Genomic DNA, 24,520 nt, shown 5'->3' on the forward strand with positions numbered 1-24,520 from the left:
TTAAATATGAATAGTTTTGCTGTGTTGCCAGATATTTAGGTATCGTGCCATGAATCTGCTTTTCGCTCCAGCAATAAGAAATTATTTCTCAACACTTAAGTGCGTTTTTCTGTTGGGTTAACATCAAAATCCTTTACATATTTAGAGGGATGAGGAGATTTTTTATTGAAATTAATATATTTATGTTAAGTTTAACAAAACCTCATAAGACGAAATTCTCGATATTGAATACAACAGCAATTGAGTTCTCAGAATAGGCAAAATGTTTACTTTGTAGTTTGTACACACTTGACATACTACTCTTTTTACAATATTATAGTAGTTAACCCTTACAAAAAATATAATTTGTGTATACTTTTTTGTACATAAAAGTCTCCTTTTAATTATACTTTGTGTTACGGTGATAAACTTGCACTTAGTTCACAACCAGCTTATATTTTTGAGTACATTCATACTTTTTGTTTAAACATTATACTTATAATGGGACACCAACTTTTTTGTAAGTGAAGATATTTGATGTTGCATGGGGCTTTACAAGTTTAGATGTTGAGTAGAAAAAACAATTGTCAGTGCTATTTTAGATTACTTCATGGTTTACCAATGAGTCACTTTTCCACTGCTGATTTAATCCACTTTGTCAAATCAATATTCTGTCAAGTTATTTTATTCATTCACCTGCTGATACAAATGAAATAAGACATCACAGTTTTCATTCAGTCTAAAGGTTTATAGTATACAGTTAGATCATTCTGCTTGTTAGAAATCAAGAAATAGCAAATGTTTTTCAACATATAATCAGCTCTAAAATATATATACAGCGACAGAAAATTGTAGAGACCATTTCAAAATATTTTTTCCGTTTCTCTGGTTTTACTCTTTTATGTGAGTGTTTAGGTCATTTTATCATTTTTGTTTTATTCCGTGAACTACTAACAACACTTGTCCCAAATGCCAAATAAAAATATTGTTTCTATTTGCATTTATTTGCAGAAAACGAAAACTGGAGAAACAGGTGAAAACAACAGAAAAGTTGCTCTGCATTTTTTCAGACCTCAAAGAACACAAGTTCGTTTGTACATGTATTTGGGAAAAGTTCAACACTTTTTTTTGTGTGATAATATTATTCCAGTTTTCTTGTGTCTTGTCATGCTGTCAGTCTTTCACTTGCTGTTGGATGACTGTGAGGTTTGATTTTGTTGCAATTCAACAGACAGGACTGGAATGGCCTCAAGAACAATTTGAGATGGTCTCTTTCCACGGCCGTACAATTCCCGCTATAATAAACATGCATTAAAGGTATATAGTTGACAAATCAAGGCAATAAAGAATTGTCACCAGCAATTGTTTTAATAACTTTAAATCTTTCAAATGTACAATTCGTCAATGACATTTACAACAATAACTTCAGTTTATATTCGTAAGGTTGTTACTTTAGATATACTGGATTGCCATGTGGTTCCTCAAGGGTACAAATATAATAAGAACGTATTAACTGACATAAAATGGGCACATAACAGTGATATTCACAGTATCAGACATGCAGGGAGATGCATGTTTTTAAGATACTGGACAAAGTGGGAAGGCAGAAATCGACATGCAAAATGAAAGCTGTACCACAGCATCAAACATTCACAAAGAGTGTTTTCTTATTCTACTCTATTATTACTCAGATACCCTGCACAGCGTAACAGCCGGTATCTGAAGTTGATTTCCCACGACGTCTCAGATACACACATGTACACACACAATAACCCGTGCCAGCCCTTACACATTAGCAACACGCTTGTGTTTAGCAAACCCAGACATTGCTAAAGTTAACAGGACCCAGCCAAATATTTTTTTATTCTTCTGTCCAGACCCAAGAAAACAGCAATGCCACAGAGGACCATAGGGGCCACCGAGGGGTATCCGGCCCCTCAGCATCCACCAATGAAGGCCCAGCTAAAGACATATTGGCAGTCATGCTAGTCACTTCCAGATCAGGAATGTATGTTTTAGGTTAGTTAAACTGTTTTAATAATGTTACATCGTCTATTGACTTCACTTTGGAGAAAAAGTTATAAAAATCTTGTTTCAGGACACCGGGGCATTAAGCCTTAGTCCTTGGTACCAAGACACATTAGTTGTTCATACATCCCTATGATCTACTTTTGTAAATACAACAGACTAATGATGTGGAATTAGCTCTTTCCGGCAAAGTGACTCCATAGATATGAATCGCGGAGAGGTCCTGGAGGCAAAACATGAAAGGATCCCCACCGGTCCAGAGGTCTCGTATACAGTACAAACACATTTTGATCTCTATTCTTAAATGTATAAGGAAAGTATAAAGCGAGGAGGCGGAGTCGGTCATCATATGGGCATGGCTTAAATGGTACACAGATACATCAATTAACCAGACAGTTAAAAAAACATGCACAAGTTGGTTGGTTGGTATGTAAGATCTTACAAGCTCAACTGCCCTATTTTCACAGCCAACATTAAATTTTTACTTAATTTATAGCGTCGTGTTTTGTTCATCACAGCTATGGTCTTAAAAATGTGCCGTTCAGGTATGAATCTATTGCAGAAGGTCGTCTCTAAAGTATGGCCGCCCTTGGGTAATGCGCCTCTGTATGTTTGGAGCGAGGGTGGAGGCGAGGGCCTGGAGCAGGGAATGCAGCATGGACAACAGCTTGGCACATGACAATGAAAGAGATAGTGTGTGTGTGCGCGTGTTTGTGAGGATGGGAGGCTGGCAGACAGGCTGGAGATGGAGTAAAAGCGTCTTTTAGCTCTGTGCTGTTAGCCGCTGCTCTGTGAGTGAGGCCTGGTGGGCTACCGTCTTGTTCTCATGCGAGCGTAGACCGGAGACCACGTCGATGAACGCTAAGCTCTGCACTTCTTTATGAAGAGGTTCTGAGATGAAAGAAGAAAAGTAGAAAATGCGTTAATTTCATCACTTTAGAGCAGCATTTATAATCTGTGGGTTGTGGCTCCACCAGTGGGCTGTAGAGGTATTGCAGGGGGCCATAGCATTGAGTGAATATATAAAAATGTATATACAAGTATAGATATATATCAAAATATATGCAAACAAATATATACAGCTGCAGAAAATATTAAGAGACCATTCCAAATTTGTATTATATTTATTTCCATTCCAGTTCAATGTCAGTTCAATTATCAAACCTAAAAGTCATCCGACAACGTGTAAGACTGACAGCATGACAAGACGCATGAAAACTGTGATAAAAATCCAGTTTATTGCATAAATTATTGCAGTTTTCGAAATGCAAATAGAAAGAAGATTTTTATTTGAAACTTGGAAGAAATATTTTTGCCAGAATATGATTTGCAAATGTCCTGTTTTTCACCAGACACCCTTACAAACTGGTAATGAATGATTGGAGATTTTACTTTAAATTTATGTATTAATTCTATCAATAGTTTCTTTACAATCAAGGAGTTATAACACAATTATTTATCTTAAATGTTATCCTTATATTGCGTATGTGTGTGAGAAAAGCGATCGCATCACAAGTCGATCACTCTTTCCTATGGGGAGTAAACTCGAATGGTATCCTTGAAAGCATGATGGCTATTTATTTACAACTTGTACAACGTGTTGGCATTAAACAGGCGCATAAAACCAATCTAAATGACACAATCTACATAAAATACGCTTTTTTTTCTGGAAGATATTTTGCTCATTGATGTATTTATGCGAAACTGTACTGCGGTAACGCAGGCAGCGCATTGTGCGTCGTACACACGTGCGGTGTGAAACAGCCGTTATTCCTCTGACCTTCATTAAGTCGTGCCTTCCTAATGCATTACAGAGACTCACCTGATCCCATGACAGAACAGATGATAATCATAGAGTTGAATTTGATCTCTGGTGCGCTGCGCTCATCTGTCAGCAGTTTGTGGAGAACCTGCACCACATTGAATCCAACAAAATCCTTCTCTGCACAGTCTGAAATGAAAATGATGGATGACTGAGCTGGCAAAATGAGCTCAATTAGCTTAAATACAACTAAAACAGACATTTGGAAGTTTGTGTGTCTCACTAAAGGCTTAAATGCTTAAAGTTCTAGACGAATATAGACTGATGTTATGCATTTACAAAACGACTATTTTGTTTAAAAGAAATATCTTGAAACATCTTCAATAATGTTTAAAAAGGATGCGCAGATAACTTTAATATTACTTCCGCTCGCATTTTAATGCAAACTTTCTAGACGCACTTATTCTTTAAGTATCAGACCATCAACCTCACCAAAATGCCACGGACACTGAACATTTTAAATGGATGAACTCCGATAAACCAGCCCACATTTGGTGATTCATTTTTATAAGAAAAGCATTCCAAGCATTGAATGCAAATACACGCATGAATCATAGCCTCAAAAACAATTTATATAACAAAGTCATCTTTCATGTTTTACCAAGGTCAAGAGCTGCGATGACTCCCAAGGCCACCAGAGCTTCGTTCTGCATGATCATGTGTTCACTTGTTGCCATGGTTACCAAATGCTTAACACCTCCACCTTGTGTGACTGTCCGGACCACGTCCTGTTCGGAAACAAAAAGCGGTCAGAACCTTGCTATAAATGAAAATTTGCGACCGACTAAATGGCTCCAATGACCAACCGCACTGCCCGTATCTCTATCAAATCAACTAGTCAAGTACTACATGGGGGGCACGACTGAACCCATGAGATTTCCCAGTGGGCGTGTGAGAGAGAAGCGTTCTGACCTTTGACTTGCTGTGTCGTATGAGAGCGGACAACAGCCGGTTAGATTCTCCCATCACACCTGCGTGATCTTTAGCTTCACACCACTCCACCAAACGCTCCACCAGCTTTGCGTTCGTCCCCAGCTGCTGTGCCGCGTCAGCTGGAACAGACACACACACACGTCTAAACATACACCACATCTAGAATGCATGGAAGAAATCATGGCATTTATTTGCAGCGCATTAAAAATCCGCTCTAAACAAACATAATAGCTATAAAGATATAGGGCTTAAAGACTAAGACCATATTTTCTAATGGTCCAAATTCAGCAAACTAACAGTATGTGACTAAAACATCACATTTTCCAACAACTAGATTATTCATACGTGGAAAATGTGTTTTCTGGAAGGCGAGTTGTGAATAAATACCCTGCGTGTCGATGAGCATCCGTAACGTTCCCAGCAGCTTGAACTGAACTGGAGGCATTTCAGACTTGAGAAACTTCAGCACAACATCTGACACACCGGCCGAGAGCATCTTAGACTTGTTGACCACTGGTGAGAAGATGAAGATTCATTACATTCGGTTATGTTTTTCATAACGCATTATTAAAATGCTTACAGCGTGTAGAGACTGTAAATAACGTGTGAAACCTCAGACCGACCTGGGATAGCCAGATTTCTCAGAGCGCTGAGAGCTGCGTGCTGGACCGTGACGTTTCCCTCATCCACATGTCTGTCGAGCAGTTCCAGTAGCTTCTGTACAATACCAGTGTCTACCATGTGAATGCAGTTTCCATCTGAAAAGAAAAAGCCGGAAGTTGATGTAAAGGGGGAGACTAGGTGCATCTCAACGCATTACACACATTACAATACAAGATACGTTACATGCAACCAAATACAAAAACGTGTGTAAATCCCAGTAGGATTTCTTATCATTGACTGAAATAAAACCATTAAAACATTTCTGTTTATTGAAATCTAATTAAAATGAACATCGGAATATTGTTGGAAACATTTATATTAAATGAAAATTAGAAATGTTGCCCGAGCAATACATTTAAATAGGTCTATTTAAGTCTGTTTAATACACTATTAATAACTGGTGATATGAATAACTGTTAATAAAACTCAAACTGAAATAAGAATAAAAAAGCTAAATAATATATTAAAGAAAGAAAGAACGCACACATCTAAATTGATAAAAATCCAACAAAAAGTCCATGAAAAATAAATAAAACAACATTTGTTATCATAGCTGCTTGCTTGTCAAAGGTACATTATTTATCCCGCATGCATTTCTTTGAATCCATGTCTGGTATGTACTGTATAAACATCCAACGGCAATATCGCTGAGACTTTATTAATACGCAGCGGTTAACCAACACTTACAGTCTCAGTATGAGAGCATACATATAAATCCAATTATTTATTTATTCCCCAAAATATATGCAAATGCAGATCACAGCAAAGAAGAAAAGATCTAAAAAGAAAATAACAGTACACATACAGCACGTGCTAAAAAACATCTGTGCAAGTCAAAAACCCTATATTCACCATTACCAAATGCACCAAACCTTTTTGAGACAGCCGTTGTCTTTATTTTTTCATGTTTTTTGGTCTGTACTGACCAATATGTACTGTACAAACGTCATAGTGCAAACAACAACCCAACACTGTTTTTAAATTACCATTGCGGGCAAAATTAGCGATGGCGAGGGCTCCAGCTAACTGGAGCTGGTGGTTGTTGGAGGGCACCCATGAAAGAACCCTTTGAAAGACGCTGCCTTTACCTCCCTCGAACAGCTTCTGCATCGATTCATCTACAGAAAAATCAAACAAGACTGTAAACACCGCTCTCTACAGTACAACACATTCTGTAATGCATAGTTCTACAAAAGGAGATGACACAAGTGGACCTGGATGATACGTTTTAGTGGTTATAACAGTTTAACGATATCTTACTTGTATGATCCAATCATAAACCAGCGTTAGCCATCTACACTCATAATGAACTATCCATATTGTTCAGTTTAATTTATATAAATTAGTAATTCAATACGACTGGTTGAGGGGGATCAGTTCCCAGCAAGACTGCATTTAGGCGGTACATTTCGTAATACATTTTTCAGTAAAGTTTGTGTTTAATGTCCATTTATCGTTGAGATTTAAAAGAGTTGAGATTAAGGGTATCGTCGTTTAGAAGTGTGGTACATGTGTGAGAGGTTAAAACCATCTGAAGGTTTTGGATTTACCACGTTTGTGTGGAACCACTTGACGCTACTTTTGATGTAAATCCAACAAATTGTATTTTGTGTGTAAATCTAGCTTCACCTTGAAATTTAAAGCGGCCTAAGATGCATTGAGCATGCAGTACAGTAAACTGACAAAGAACACTGGTAGCGATTGTAGTAATTTAGATCGTTTTTAAAAACATTGAGTATATTTCTAATGATGAGATGAATGAAAATGCAAAAAGCACAATTCAATGGTTATCTGTTCATATTTGTGTGGTTGGATTAGGTCTCGCATGAGAACATCTTGCTCTTGGATGTGAAAACGTACCGAATGCAGAAAAGCCTTTAGTGAAAGTCGGACTAATATTCCGTGAAATATTTAAATTGTGTTTAATATTGATGAATATGAATGAAAATCTACCAGTAAAGCCACCCATTTCTTAACCAATAGTTTGACTTATGCATGACATTATAGCTACGACAGTGAGGAAATCATATTAAATTCTAAGAGAATATTTACAGAAATAGCAGTTCCATCACATCTTTATGATTTATTAATATAGGCCGTATTATATATACAGTCTATGACTCCTGTTTAAGCTAGCTATGTTATATGCACAGTGTACAAAATGCTACCTCACATTTTGAAGAACAATACATTACAAGTCAATCAATTTGTTTGAAATTCTGACCAGTGGTGACTTGCTGTCATTTGTTAAAATAAGTTGAAGCCGATTGTAGCAAAAAATGTGTTACAGTGTAGCTATTTTAAGTTTCTGTAAAACTTTGCTTCAAACCATTTAAGTATTCATAAAAGAGCTGTCCGTGTACCTCCCAACAGCAGAAGGACCATGAGGTCGGAAGATGTCTTGAGCTGAGCAACATCCTCCTCTCTGTCACCATCCACGGTCTGATCGACCACTTCCAGAAGACACTCCACCAAACCAGCTTCCACCAGCTGAAGCTTGATCACATCTGAAAAACACAGACGCCGAAACAAAACTCTAATCACATCTAACATGTCACGCGTCTGTTATTATTTATGCATTTTATTACAGATTTATGCATTAAGATAGCTGAGAAAACAGAGAAGAGACATTAATGATGATCTGTAATCTGACTACATTTACATTACTACATTTTACAGATGCTTTTATCCAAAATAAGTTCATGACAGTTTATCGGCACACTCCACCCCTCCCCTTCGAAGCACTACGGTGGCTGACACTGGACTAAGATGGCGTCACGTTTTCGCTTCTTTGCCGAAGGAGATAACGCATTTAGAAAAACTTCTCTGTAGAGAAGTTTGTCCTTTTAGGGCTACTGTAGAAACAACATGGCGACTTCCATGCAAGGGGACCCGTGGTGTATGTAGATAGAAAAAGCTCATTCTAAGGAAATAAAAACATAACGCTTCATTATGTAAGAACTATATACGCCTCTGAAGCCATAGTTAGGTATATTATATTGCATTCCTGTCTATATACCCTCCACAAAACACCTTTAATCAGTACATGTGCTCGGTTTTAAGACCCAACGCTTTCCTTTTATGATTGTTATAGGGGTTAAATAAACGTATAAACCAAAAATCAGACCAAGAGATATGATAAACAAAACATCATGACACACTTTCCAAAAAACAAACGTATTCTATGTCTGAAACTGCAAAAAATCACAGAAATTGAGCTAGTGAACAAGCCAGAGGGAAATATTGAGCACGGATGGATATCTGAGGTCAGACATATGGCTGTCTCACGATGCGTTTGCCTTGTAATGAAAGCCTCGCAGTGTTCAGGTACAGCTTTCTCTCTCTATATCACGCAAGCACATTCGGGCACGTGACTCTGTCGGTTTCGCCCGTAGTGCTGTGTAGTGGCTGTAAGTAGGCCGTTGTCTTGGAGACTGGCAGGATGGGATAGCGGGTCTGTGCAGAGAATACTAACAAGCAGAGCGATGCTTTAACAGCACTGTCAATGGGTCCAGCCCTCCGTCTCCCACGCTGCTCTCCCGCTCGCTTCATCGCTCTCACTTTCATGAAAACTGACATGAATTCTTGGTGCACAGAGGGTCTTTATTTATACATCACCGTTCGACATATTTCCCTCTTCACCTTACAAAAAGCTTTTATAAGAAATACAATATGAGTGCTTTTTGCCTCGGGTTCAATCCGCCAATGGAACAAAATATTAAGAAATAAATTGAGTTCATTTTAAAGATAAAATAAAGTACACTGTGTTTTCAAATCAACATCTTTGTTGTGGTTTCTATTAAAAACTCAAATTCCTTGGAATAAAAGTCCTTACTTAAACACATTTTCATGAAATCTTTAGTTTTCAGAGAATATGTCTAAGATAAAAATGTTTGTTAAAAAATATAAACATACAAAACATAACTTTTTTTTCTTTTTGATCTTGTGAGATTTGTTAATAAAACAAGACACTAGGACTGCACAATATTGAAGAACCATGCAAAATGGGATACCATAATCTTTAGATCACATTAAAAAATATTTTTAAACATTGTATATATATATTTCTGGGAAAAGAAAGCGCTTCCCTGTCAATCTCTCTGCTATCTGCACAGACCTAAAACGTTGACAACACGTAACTCTTTGAAGTAATAAAATCAGTTATTCAAATGAAATATGCCAATATTGAAATAATTTCTGTTTTCTAAATATACTGACAAAAGCATTTTTGCAAAGTATAAATAAAGGCATATAGGAATCTTTTTTTAAACATCTGAATTCCCTCCAGTCATAGAGATCATTCAGGTTGTGCCTCCTCTCATCTCCCCTTCTTCTTTTAGCACCCACCCACACTTCAATATCATCTTAAACCGTCACACGAGCTCAGACAAAAAGGACAGCTGACCACGGCTGGCAGATTCGCAGTCCAGACCACAGCTGTCAGCAGATCCCCAGAGCTCTATTTGAGGAAAAGATGGTGGAGCCAAAGGCAGAATAGATGAGTGATAACACTTATTAACCACAGAAAAAAGAAGCGGAGAAATCTCACACATCTGCTTAATTGTAGCTTCCTCTCGCACAAGAAAACTGAGAGCAACGGCTCTCTGAACATTGAGACATTTTCCTCGCCAAACCAGACTTATTATTTGAGAAGGCACTCCCTAAAGCCTGCCTGGCTTTGATGTTGTGCTTCAGAATAAAAATACATAGACTATAGCTGCAAGCAGAGATGATAGGCCCAAACACGATAGTGCCAGCGCACACATGCATTTATTTGATTAAGTCTCTTTTTCCAGTCTCAACAGGTGGCACAGAATATCTTTCTATATAAGTAGAACCGCATTTTTCATCTGGGAAATAAAGTCTGAACAAAGCCACGGTCATACAGTCAGTGGGTCAGCGGGACTGCAGTCAGCGATTTGTCAGTGTTCATAACCAACCTCAAACAATGCCTATACAACACCTTAACCTCATGCAGCATAATCGATATGTAAAGATGCAATGTGTGAGATTAGGATAGTTTCCGTTTTTTTAAAGAAATGCCATATAACATGCGTAACTATAAAATGAAGCGTTCTGTTTTTATTACCTTAGAATGAGCTATTTCTATCTACATACACAGCAGGTGTCCTTAAATGCAATTTATTTTTGGGCGACAGTAGCCCTAAACGTACAAACTGCTCTACTCGACAAAGCGAAAACATGACAACATATTAGCTCTGTGTCAGCCACCGTAGTGCTTCAAAAGGGAGGGGAGTCGCTGGTTGCAATTCGCAAACCTCACCACTAGATGCCGCAAAATGTCTTCCACTGGACCTTTAACTGATGCAAAACCAGAACTTGTTTTATTTATTTAAAAAAATGTATGGAACTGGTTTTGGATGGAATGATCATGTTATGTTAAACCAAACGAGACTTACCATTCTCAGCAAGAGGAGCCAAAACCTCAAAGATCATCTCCTTCTTGTCATGTTCAACTTGTTTACGAAACAGCCGAACCAGCTCCTCTGCGATATTCGTCGAGGCGAACTGCTCCTTGCTTGACTCTGAGACCAGTCGACAGAGATGTATTACACGTTCATCAAAGTGAAAATCGAACGCACAACGATATAGAGAAACGCGGTATTGGGTTTGGCTGGCTTTATCATGAACACTCACCCAGCTCTGCCAGGTTCCCAAAGGCGATGAGACACATCTCTGTAAGCGCCGTGTTTTGGGAATGAACTCCCAGGAGTTTGACCAGTGTTGGGATCACACCCATAGTGATCAGCTGTGCCTGCAGAGAATCTAGGGAAAAAACCAAAGCAATCAGAGGTACTCCGTTCAACTTTCTCAGGCAATAACATCAATACGCTTGACAATACAGAAGATAAAGACGGTTTCATAAGAACTGCTGAAAGAGCTAGCGTCTCATACGACATAAACTGCTCTGGGATTTGACTTTTGAGTCTCGCTGAGACCAGCACAGAAAAGATGGACTTTACCTGAAAACGTAATAGATAAATCAAAACCTCAAAGGACCGCAGTATAGTAAACCCCTTACCGAATATATTTCATGATCATATATTCCAAAAACATATCTGAGCTTAAAAAACGGCTGGTAGAAGTCACCTAAAAGCAATGCGAGTTTATAATACGACGCTTGTAACTGGAGGTTATGCATGGAGATGGGGGCAGCACCTGCACATCAATGTGTGAGAAAGCAGATGTTGATCCGTAAATTGAGCAAAGCAAAGAGGAGACTGCAGCTCAGACAGCACGCATCCGTGTTTAAGCCCAAGCATAGAAACAACATGGGAAGATGAGATGTCAGATTTTAATTCAAAAAAAGAAGAAATGAAATGAGGAATCATGAAGAAGAAGCAAAGGCATACGGTGTTGAGACTGGCTCCAAAAAACCTCATTAAAAATTCATGCATTTAATCACATTTAACAAAGTCGAAATGCTTTCCCTAATATACAATCTCCCGTAAAAATATTTTGCCTTATTGCTTTGTCGGTCTTTGCAAATGTCATATCTGAGCAACAAAAAGAAGTGGAAAGTATTGAATGAAATAGCAGAAGCTTTTACAGGACTTGACAGTACCACGTATTAAAGAACACAGATCACAAATCGATTTTATCTCTTCATAAAGGAACGACTATAGCTTTCAGTGGTATAGTTTTTTCTCTGTAACCCAGCTCTTTTCTGCAAGCAGCAACGATCAATATTAATGACAGCTAAATCCCGTAAAGACACAAACAATGAGCTGTCTATCCAAACTGGATTACATAGAACAACTGTTAACACATCAGACTTTACATTATATAAATATGTTAATAGCCATGACTATATTCACAATCTAGCACTGCCCTGTAAACCTTATTCAATGTGCCTAATGTATAAATATATGTATAAAAAAGTGTTTCATGTTTTTTATGCATGTATCAGGATTTATCAGAAGAGACACAACAAAGCTAAAAAAACTAAAAAAGGCATATGCACATAAAACCCAGGTGTGATTGCTTCTGTCAGGTATCACGGTGTCTTAATAAAGATAAAGAGAGAAAAACAAATACACTTAGTATGGATTAGCATCTGTTTCGTGGCACAACACTTGCAGACAAAAGAAGAAGTGAGAGAGAACCAGATTGCATAACAGACTAAAGGCAAGCAAGAGCGTGTGTCCCGCTGGCTGTTCCAGTCTATTAAAATCATACCCGATCATTAATTTTATCAGGCAGCAGAAAATTAAAAAGGCTGAATGACTTCGCATGGTTTGCACTGGCCTCTGGACACGAGGTGTAATAGATAAGAAATGCAATTCTCATTTCAAACCCTGCCGGCTAACAGAGACGAAGGCAAACTGGATTCGATAAGAACATCAAGTCACAAAGATGCAAATACGCTGGATGCCATGCATTAAATATTATACAATGCACGGCACTGCTGTAGAACACGAGGTCAGACCCTTGTGTAACCTACCGGTCTTAAAACTGTAAAAGTATAGAGGTGTCTTGCACGTTTTTCTCGTACGCATTCTTATTTGGAGCAGTATTGTAAAGGCAGGTTTAAAGCTAAAGTGTGTATTTTAGATCATGGTTACAGTACGGTATACTCTCAAAAATGCTCGATTATTTTAAGTTTTGCATGTTAGGATGATTCAGGTGGTTCACAGCAGAACTTTTTGAGAGAGATAAATCCTAATCGATGTATATACTCATACTTTGTGAAAATGAATATGGGCTTTACATAGCAAAAAAAGTGAGTTAAAACAGCTAGATCTGTCAGAGAATCTACTAAACTTTTATGTTAAGTGTCTTAATATGATCATCAATTTTAACAATTACAAATATTGCAAGATGGAGCCAACGCTTAAGCAAGCCGTTTAGGAAGTAATCATTTGTTTTGAATTTTTTTGGTGGTGCAAAAACCCTTTATCCTTTATAACTAAGAATCACCCCCACCACAAGCATCAGAGGAAAGACAGGCACCGGTCTATATAAATAGTCACCAAGACAAAAGCAACATGTGGCCATTTAACAAACCAATCATGTCACTTAAGTTAAAGACGTTGATCATATATATTTAAGACTTTAAGAGAAGTTAAGAGTTTCTTAGAGTGGTCCACGAGGTCTTTAAAACAAATCAGATGTGCAAAAAACATATACTGATATAGACGGTTTCATCGGACGCACACGCCTGGTCCAAAATGAACTTCCGGTGTGTGTTTTGTTATAATATATATAATATATGTATTTATATTGAATTAATATCAATATTAATATTATATATTTTTTTATATTTTAATGTTTTATTGTATATTAATTGTATTAAATTAAATTAAAACTAATAAACAGTTACTGATTCTTTGCAGAGGTCTACCGGAAGTTAAGTTTGGGTTACATGACGTTTTTTTATGTTGTTACCGCTGAAACGGTCTTTAATACACAGTAACAAATATATGTTTTTTGGTAAAAATGTATTAACTTGCAAGTTTTCTTCTATACTGTATACACTCAAAAAATTGTTAATGAAGCCATAGAAGAACCATTTTTGTATGAATGGTTCCATAAAGAACCTTTAAGGTCTGACTTCACAAACGGTTGGAAAAAAGGTTCTTTAGATTGAAAGAAAGAAAGAAAGAAAGATGGATCCTCTATGGCATCACTTATTTTCTTCTACATGTATATATTTGAACGATTCTTTGAGTGAACATCTCAGACTACCAATAAGGGACCATTCAGATATATTGCCGTCTTGTTTTGGGGGATCGGTCATTACCATTATCATTGCTATAGTTCATCAGCATGCCACAAAAGACAGTCAAGAGCTTCCCGGAGGCCGGGTCAGTGCTTTCGGCCAGAGCTTTAATGTGCTCTGCAACTATCTGAGCACCGCCCGCTGCATCAACTGCACTTCTGCCCTCATCTGCAAAACAAAGAGGTCACATCAAAAAAGAAAAAAACATAAAAAAGGCAACAAATGACAAAGAAACAACAACCTGGAACAGAATGATATAAAAGGGGTTGTTAAGCACGGGATGGGTTGGCATATCCGTGAACGCATCCTTTACGCAACATGACATGTGTGAGACACTGGGAAATAACGTTTTGGAAATAAAATAGGAGCAAACTAAATGAAAAGTGGTCTGCTGGAAATCCCACTGCACGGATGCTGAATCCGCTGGCGGTTTGCTCCAACTGTCGAGGTGTCATGAGGAGCAAGCGTGACAGAAGGCAAAAGAGAATCCAGGGACCAGAAGTGCAGTAGAGGCACATCATACTAAATCCAGACTGCAGCAATATTACCAGGAGGAAGGTCTTAACATGTGCACTTAGATATTACATAAACACTGTTATTCTAGGACATCCTGAGAGATGACTGGGTTTGATTGGACTGAAATGAGACTAAACGGAAACTTCGCATTGACAGTCCTGCAGAAGTCATATTTACATTTATGCACATTGGCAGACACTTTTATTTGAAACGACTGATGGTGTATTCGTGTAATTTAATTCATTTAACCTTTTGGGTTTTTACTAGAGACGCACCGATATATCGGCCAATAATCGTTATCAGTCTATTAAAGAAAATTTACAGACTATTGGCTATCGGCTGATATATATCGTTTCAACCGAATGAGGACGAATGAAGGAAATGCAATGAATTTGTTTTTCTGTACATTATGAAATGTATAATATTAGTAGTCCTTCTATGAATTAATTACAGAACATTAGGAAATATTCATTTAAACTTCATAATTTAGTTCATGGGAGTTAATATAACCACCACCATACTATCGGTCTCGGCGGAGAAATTTGTTATCGGTGCGTCTCTAGTTTTACATGTTAACTTAAGCAATAGTTGCAAAAGTTAGTTAAGAATCTGAATTGCTCCTTTTAGCAATGACTCGAAATAAAATTTTATATTTGTAGTAGTTGCACTTTTTGGCATTTGACTACATCAGTAGCCAAAAGCGAAAGAAACAAGAACTACAACCACACACTGATTCCAAAACAATAGAGAAAACAGCATTTAAAGCTTATGATATTTTATCAATCCCAAAAAATCCTCTCTCCTCCTCATCGCTTCCTGTCTGTCACAACTGTCCTATCCCAAAATGATAAAGACCCCCAAAAAAAAACTTACCACAAGACTTTATTCAGAGCTCAAAATTAGTTTTTACAAATCTATAACATCTACTACATTCAACATCCTTGAGACCAACTCCAACTAATACCATCCCATTGGGACCAGGTGTTATACTATAAATAAACAGCATTTGCTTACATTAAAATACCCATTGAACCATTTTTTTAGCTTTATTACATTTACATTTAGTCATTTAGCAGACGCTTTCATTATCAAGCACGAATATGTTAGCCTTAAAGATATCTACACACTAATGTGCTTCAAAACATTACAACATTATCTATAATATAAAAAGATACACATAGCAACAGAAAAATTAAAAGTCCATTCCAAATGTTCATTTAATCAGCATTGATGGGATGCGTTTTGACCTGTTTATCCAGATTTCATTTTCTGCAAATAAATGCAAATAGAAACAATGTTTTTTATTTGGAATTTGTGAGAAATATTGTTAGTTCTTCACAAAATGAAACAAAAATGATCATTTTACCTAAACACATACCTATAAATAGTAAACTCGGAAAACTGGAAATTATTTTGAAGTGGTCTCTTAATTTTTTCCGCAGCTTTCACTTACAGTCTCTTACTTCCGACAACAAGGATGAATGATTCTTTATGACATCATTCCGCACTTTTCATTAGATTCCCAGCAGCAATGAGGTAAACTAAACACTTTAGGCTATTTCAAAAAGAAATGCAGCAATGCATTTCAAGGGCCTTTTACATCAAACCAATTCATCCCTAATGCATCATACCAAAGATTTATATGTAAATCTATGTATGGCAGGGTTTCCAGTACGCTCTGTAAACACTTTGACAGTATTTGTGAGTCAGTTTAATTGGTATGAACATTCATCAAGGTTTGTTTACTCTAATGCCTGCCCACTCATAGTCTAGGACAACCACCCGCTATAGTTCACTACACAGAGAGATTGCTTTAGATCAGACTTCGTTCTGTTTTCTGTAACGCTTTAAACACTTTTTAGAAAACAGTCAAATTAAGCACCTACATACAACAGTGAATGATCTGCAAATAAATACTTTGGTTCAAGATGATGTCCGATGGTATCTAGTTTTCATATTGCGATAATTGCTGTGCCTTTTATCACGGTATACTGTATTATCATGGTATTACATAACATCTTCATTATAGTTCTTAATGATGTGACTTCCTAGCGGGGTTTGTTTAGTGAAATGTGTGACTGTTTGCACACGCCTGTCGTCTCAGACTCTCCGTTTCATATGGGATCACATTCAGCTGCCCTGTCAATCATCTTGAAACCCATCTGTGTCCATTTGCCAAAAGCGTGTATAAAAAATTTTTTCGCATGACCGCCTTAAGTTTACACAGAAGATATGGATGAAACAGAGCACTGGATCTTGCTGTACATGAATGCAAAACGCTCTCTTTTCACGGCCCAACTGAGATGCAACTATCAGGACAAGCCAAATTCATCATTTGCTAAATGAAGGCCCTAAATATCTGAAAACCAAATTTGATTGATTTGCAGTGTGATTAAAGTATCAGCTCCATCCATTATCCATCGCTTTCCAGAGCCAAGATAAAACATCTTCCTTTAATCACTGGACTCTGTTAAACTCTTAGGAACTGCATTCGTACAACTTCTTCCCGTTTCCTTCAATTCTGCTACGTATCCCAAAATGTTCAAATCTGCTCATACATGCATGTGCACCCTTTATAGACCAAAGACACAATACCACCATACCGTTTCCTGCAATCCTCCTACAGTTAAGTCAAACTGTATAATACAGGTCACAGAGTCAGGAAGAGTTTTGCCAGGCAACTAAAACTAGCGATCAATTTCACGTCAGTCACATATCAGCTCCACTTCAAATCACCCAAAATATGTTTAAATATCTCTGCGTATATGGACCCGGGCTTGGAATGGCTGACAAAGCAATAATGGGCACTTACGGCTGTCGTAGCAAATGTTCCCAAGGGCTCGGCCTGTCTGGAGCAATATTTCCTGGTCCTCACAGTTTAGCAGCTGAACCAGCGGAGGAATGAGCCCGGCTTCGACACACGGGCTTCTCATGAATTCTGCGGAGAAGGATGAGTAGACGTTCAGATGAGTAGACATAAAAAACTAAAAAAGACAATCCAGTTGATTCTTTGAAGTTTGCCACGTAAACACCGTTGAGAATGAATTTGTGCTATTTCAATAGCATATATCAAAGTACCTACATCACCATATGGCAGGAGTACATCAAAAGTTATAAGGACAGTTCAGCCAAAAATAGAAATTCCGTCATCATTTACTCACCACCAAGTTGTTACAAATCTGTATACATTTCTTTAAACACAAAAGAAGATGTTTGAGAGAATGTGCAAAACCAAGCCATTCTTGGGCACTATTGACAATCATAGTAGTTTCGTTTCCTATTATAGAAGTCAATGGTGCCCCAGAACTGTTCGGTTACATGCATTGTTCCAAATATCTTCTTTTGTGTTCAGTGCAACAAACAATATGACAGAATGAAAATTTTTAGATGAACTATACCTTTAAAGGTCAATATGTTTGTTCTATGTTTCAAAAAACTCTTTCTAGGAATATTTCAATGGATATTATGACAAAAAAAGTCAAGTCAAGTCAGCTTTATTTATATAGCGCTTTTTACAATTTTCCTTGTTACAAAGCAGCTGTATTAGAAAACATTGACTATAAGCAAAACATAAAAGGTTATGCTAGTCAAAACACACGTCAAATATCAGACAGACTATAAATTCCTATATGCAGTGTTAATTAAATAAGACTATAACATTTTTGCAGCCCCCCCGGTCAGGCGAACAGTTCAAGACAGTGTGCAAACGGGGGCGAGAATCCCAAAACCCCATTGGAGGAGAAAAAAAACCTCAGAGGGAAACCAGGCCTAACCAGGGGATTCCAGTTCCCCTCTGGCAAAAACTGCAGCCTCTGCACAAGCTCAAGAGCTCATTAATAATCTAAAAGCGGCTAAAGTTTTGTAGAGTCGCCACGTCCTTTGTCCAGCTCTATCATCACAGCACTTGTCAACTATTAAAAAACTATTGAAATTGATAATGCAGAAAAGTATAATTCGCAAAAATCTTCTGTTGTCATTTTATGAAGCATCTCGCTCTGAGAAGCTTTTTTTTTAAATAGTCCTAAAATTTGCATTTATTCTGTGCTCTTATTGGCTACTTTTTCTGCATTATTCAGTCAAGCATACAATTTTGTGATGAAACAAATGAATAGATCAGCACAATTTTATTTACGTCTACCAGACTAATTTTCAACATTTCATCCTCACTCTCTCATAAAAGAAATTCAGTCAAGTCACCCTAAACTTTTGAGCGGAACTGTATGTCCTTAAACTCCTAAGGTATCTATCCTAACACAGACTGCTCGGAAGAAACACAGATGTTTGGAGAGGAATGCTGATAGCGGGATGCCAGCAGGAGCTGCCAGAGATCTGGCACACCAGCAGGCCACTGTCATTAGCTAACTAGCAAACTGCTAAAAGCCCATTCATTACTGTAACCTTTACACCTCAGACGATGTTCATAAACTTCCAAACTGCAGCTCTATCCTTCTAAAGTGCAGCTTGTGCAATAAGATTAAAAGCGTGAGGTAGGACACCGACTATGCACAATTGTAGGTTTATGTGATCGAGCTGTAATTGCAAATGTGGATGTTGAATCGGAGTGACGTTGAGAAAAGAAATCTAAGTGAAGGAAGTAATTGATGTTTTTTTCTAATACAAAGTAATTAGTTTATGTTTAACTTTACTTCAACTACATATAAATACAAATACACTTTCTAAAGATTTTAGATCTAAAGCTACGATACAAGCATTCTTCCAAATATCTTCCTCTGTGTTCATCAGAACAAAGACATTTATACAGATTTGCAACAATTTTCAATTACAACACATTTTGGGGGGGAAGTATCACTTTAATGTCTTATCTATGAATGGAGATTACAAATGCTTCAAACAATAACATTGCTTCAATTACAATTGGCAAGTATTACAATCACTGGGAAAATGTAAAATATATGCCTTAATATTGAAGTTAACCTGTGTTTGGTCATGAAATAACAATTTATTTTATACCGTTTTTCCTCTACTCTGAGTTTGACAGATTCTGCTGTATTTGTGAGGCTATCATCTCCTTATGCCGTCAATACCAGTAATAATGATACGCATGAATGGCCACAGCTTTAACTGCAGCGTCGGTAAAATCAGAGGAGAAAAAAACAGCCCACACAGCAGAAAGAAATATACAGCACCATGAGGACGAATCAAAAATTTACAAATGTAAGGTTTCTTTTGCCATGAATGATATTCTTATATCAAATAAAGCCTGAATTATACATTTCATATAAAATTAGCATACAAAATGTGTCGGTAACATTTTTTTACCGTGGCCAACATTTCATAATGCGAGTTACCATTACATAACAGACTAAAACGAGGGCAACCAAAGGTTTAAGCAGGTATAAAATTGCAAGTCATGAAAATGATGAAATAAGTACAGTAGCTAGGTAAAAGTACGTACCATTTTTGGCCACTTCTGCAATAATGTTGGCTACTTTAGCTGTAGAGGAGTTCTGTGCAGACAGCAGACTGGGCATTACTGAAAGAACACCCATCTCCTGGATCTTTCCACTAGTCTCAACATCTGTACACAGAGTGGAGAATATATGTTTTTCATACGACAGATATACATATTTCTTATACGTATTTTTGAAAATGAAATGGTCGGTGGTTTGACCAATCGGATGCAAGAAAGGCCTGTGATGTGTTCTGTTGTGCCACTTTTCTATTTTAAAACGGAGAGGGAGAGCATCCTGAAAACAACCTAAAGACGGTTTAAAGCAACAACATAAATAAATACAAAAGTACACATTAGCACATAATAGTGTGCCTGTAGATTACTTCTGATAACAAGCAAAAGAATCCTACCCTGTGTCCGAAATCGACTACTTCCGAACTATATAGTAGGCGAAAAAAGTATGCATCACAAATAGAATGACAGACACCTCTGTATGCAAAACAGTGGGCGAGGAATACCGGAATAGTCTACTGTATCCCATGATGCCACAGGAGCTGAGCGACGGTCAAAGTTTGTAATGTAAATGCCAATAAATTAGTTTCTCGTGATGAATAACTGAGAACTATTAAATTATGTTTTTATAATCGCCTATCTACAGTTTGTTTTTAATGCGTCATAGGTTAAAGAGTATAAGGGTCACATGACAATAAAACATGGCGGATGCAGTGTGTCTGAAATGTATTCATACTACTCCAACTTATACTATATAACTATATGTTACTTATTCAAATTAAGTACTTACTGTCACAGTATGCGATTTCGGACGCAGCACAAGAAAAAGCTTTACTTGGCTAAACTTGCCCTTCCAATATTTAGAATTTAAACTGCTGTACCAAGCTCAACCGCTAGATGTCAACGCCCCATACGGTTTCTTCAAATGCAACAAAACTACAGGACCCAAAATTCAATAGTAAATTAAAGTAAATTGTGATAACAAAAAATACAAAAAAAAATGCAACAAAACCATATTATTCAAGATTTAAAACGTAAGCTCTGTTGATTTTAACAGAGTCAATTTGTTTACAACTAAAGAAAATCCTTTTGACTTATCCCTCAATAAAAAGAATGCACAAAGCATCTACAGTAATGTTCCTGGAAGACTCCTTTCATCTTTTGACTGTGTTGCGACAGCAAAAAGACAAGCAAGGTCCTTGTGCACAAAATGGATTTCGTGCAGGCTCACATCCTTGGAAACTCCAATCGAGTTGTTTTAAAGGGGTGAATTGAACGCCATTTCATGTTTTGCTTTTGATTTAGTGTGTCATATAACCGTTTCTGCATGTATTGGAAGATGTCCAACGTCACAAAATTGAAAGTTTTGCACAAAATGATTTACTCTTACTAAAAGAGAAGTCCAATCCAGATCTACCCAAAACCCCTCGATCAATCACGGCCCCACATTTCTACGTCACTATGTGCAAAGAAGAATGCGTAGCTTCAGTTATCACAGCCGTGGTGCTGCATCAGCCATGTCAAAGTGGGAAAAGCATTAGACAAACTAAAAAAGTGTCCTTCTGGTCGATCCGTTTGTTTCATTCTCCTGACTAGGTCCTTATCGACTAATGTCCTTGTATTTAATCTATCTATAATAACTGATCCGACGCGAAGCGAGCTGAAGATCGTTTCCGGCTTGAGACTTGAGCATTCTGGGCTTTGGCCTCCGCTGCGCTTGCATATGATAAGCGGTTTTGATCCGCTCGTTTCATTAGTTAATCTGACACTTCTGCTGTTATTGGCATACTGTTTTTGCAACTGTTATGATGCACAACGTCACTGAGTGAAAATGAACCGACAATCGGCCTCGTCCTGGAAGTTTGCGGCAGTTATGGTAAGGATCGTAACCTTTCCGACGCACGCTTGAGGTATTCAGCCAATCACAGCTGCTCAACTGGCCACGTTTAGAAAGAAGGGGCATAGGGGAGCTACAATAACGTATGGAATGTTACAAAATAAATAGCTTTTTCCTCCTTAAAACGTATAAACACATTGTATTGCACCAAAAACACAAGTTAGTAATGTTTTTAAACATGTCATATGACTCCTTTAATATGTACAGTATGATATAAGAGGCATAATGAATTCATCACCTTACGTTCTCAATTATTCATTTAATCAGAAAAGAAAGAGGGACAATTTGACTTACTATTGTGGGCCAAAGCTTTGAGCAGACAGTCCAAGCAGCCTTCGATACTGTCTGTAGCACTGTCTGCCGACGAGAGCTTAAGCTTCTTCAGTGCTTCACTTAGATTATCTGTTGATGAAAAACAATGCACACGTTTATCCTTTCAATTATTTATTAATTACACAAATGATAATGATTGATAATGATTGATATTGATATATATATATATATATATATATTACAGTGCGCAATTATAATATACTGTCATATCACTACAGAGATACTGATACATGCTATTCATCAAAATATATGCTGATCATCAAATTGAGCAAAACAAATATCATGCATGCAAAATTGACAAGACCAAAGACATTTATAGTTTGTTATGGATCTGGCAAGAGTTAAGAGGGAAACATGGGGAGCTTTCGGTTTCATCAACACCAAAACACATCCACTAACACACAAATATATCAGCAAGCCTTCCATCAGAACAGTCACTGTGTGTCTTCTTACACGAGACTACTTTATGCATGCTCTCCCGTTATTTTACACATCATCATTTTGTCACATATCATGTGCGAGATGTGCACCAGAGAAACTCGTATACCATTTACAAATCTCAGTTAACTTGCAATATATTGGTGTCAACTATTACATCATACGCAGCATTCCCACAACACTGCCATGCATTATACCATGGCCGTCTGAGAAACACAAACCGTGCCATTCTTTATTTCTTTGTCTCGTGTCCATCCACAAATGCTGTCTACCAGGTAGTCGGTGCACTGGGTGTAATGCACAGCTGGTGAGTTCAGCTGCCTTCTGCCACAGCAGCATCCTGGCTCAGCATCATCTGCCGCCTATGAGCCAATAACACGTTTATCTACTTATAACAGCCTTACTATGCAGGCTAGAAAATATAATAGGACCCAGATCGAAAATGATGAAGCTGTCCGTATACACGGTTCATCTGTGAATAATCCATTACGTTACATCACAGCCTGCCTAAAGGATGGGCAGATGAGCGTATCCAAAGCTCATAACGTGACGCCTTGAACATGTTCGCGCTCCGGCCGTGTCTCATATCACAGTAAGCCGCATTTTGGATCCCTTTGGCGTGTTCCGAGTCACACAAACACCCTCACGTGAAGACACGCAATGCGCCTATGGTGCCAAAAGATGCTGCCTGTACTGGATACAGTCAAGAGCACCGGGTTTAAGTTCAGCCATCCTGAAGACAACCATTACGTACTGCCACTACCATGAGCCATTTAATCATTTAAATCCTATCGTGTGCACTTCATCTTAAAGGAATCAAGAGTTCGTCATGCCCTTAACGTGTGCAAACCATCTTTGGCTTTTTTCTAACTTACCCATTTGGATAGAGTGTCCAAACGCTCCCCGAATGTGGTCGTCGGAGGACCGCTAACTGTTACTAGCTGGTTCTCCGGGTAACCGGTTTTGGTTCGCTTGTCGGACAGATATCCGGGCAAGGCCCACCTTAACCCACGCTACTCCCCGAAGCTGTCAAATGCCCCTGGAGAGATGCACACGCCCGAGAAAAGCCCCTCTGTGCGGCCGTCGATTGTTTCGTAAAAGTATTCGAGGTGATGAATGCTCGCGTACGTCAAAATAAAACCGATTACGCTTCTAGTGCACTTCCTCCTGCCGCGAGAGCGCTGCGATTCTTCTCTGCGCTGAATGAAACCCCGCCCTCCGACCCCCTGATTGGCTGCGGCCGGCTCAGAGTGACATTTTCAGGGTGTTGATTGGTTGAAACTGTTGTCGTATTTACAAAACCGCGCCTAGATGATTTTGATCCCACCCGAAGGCTGATGACGCTCATGAACCTGTGCATTTATTTTGTATAATTGAATATTTACGTGTATTATGGTCTGCGGACACGCTGGGCCTCGAGTTGTTTTTATGGAAAGCCGAATTAGCTTTTAATCGTTCTCAGGAGATTAATTTCTGATATCAATAATTCCGTTTTTTAATGGTAGAATTATAATTGTTAATATAAAAAATACGCGCATACACTAGACAGAAATTTTGAGATTTTCAAAATAAAAGCGCGAGATTTCAAGTTCATTCACTCGGGTGGAACGGTTAGAGTTGCTAGGGTGTAGTTGCTCTGATGTTCCGAGGGGTTGCTAGGGAGTTGCTGTGTTGTTGCTAGGTTGTGCCGGGTGGTTGGTAGAGTGTTGCTATGCGGATTCATCTAACATATTTTAGGAAGAA

At 38.0% G+C, this 24,520-nt stretch overlaps 1 protein-coding gene across 2 annotated transcripts; it reads right to left on the reverse strand.

Moving 5' to 3' along the window:
• Nucleotides 1–650: 650 nt before the first annotated feature.
• On the reverse strand, nucleotides 651–23,997 carry rap1gds1 (RAP1, GTP-GDP dissociation stimulator 1). 2 transcript variants are annotated; one of them, XM_079458069.1, is made up of 15 exons: nucleotides 23,653–23,997; nucleotides 22,301–22,408; nucleotides 20,101–20,223; nucleotides 17,497–17,622; nucleotides 14,190–14,336; nucleotides 11,084–11,212; nucleotides 10,846–10,971; nucleotides 7,789–7,932; nucleotides 6,412–6,543; nucleotides 5,386–5,520; nucleotides 5,150–5,275; nucleotides 4,742–4,881; nucleotides 4,431–4,557; nucleotides 3,830–3,958; nucleotides 651–2,898 (listed from the first exon to the last, which is right to left on the reverse strand). In XM_079458069.1, exons 1-15 carry the CDS (start codon nucleotides 23,654–23,656, stop codon nucleotides 2,771–2,773), a joined length of 1,824 nt encoding a protein of 607 aa, XP_079314195.1. In that variant the 5' UTR covers nucleotides 23,657–23,997; the 3' UTR covers nucleotides 651–2,770. The 2 variants fall into 2 exon arrangements, with proteins under 2 accessions (XP_079314195.1, XP_079314196.1); XM_079458070.1 differs by lacking the exon at nucleotides 14,190–14,336.
• Nucleotides 23,998–24,520: the final 523 nt, after the last annotated feature.

This window comes from Barbatula barbatula (genome assembly GCF_947034865.1).
Source record: "Barbatula barbatula genome assembly, chromosome: 1".
NCBI lineage: Eukaryota > Metazoa > Chordata > Actinopteri > Cypriniformes > Nemacheilidae > Barbatula > Barbatula barbatula.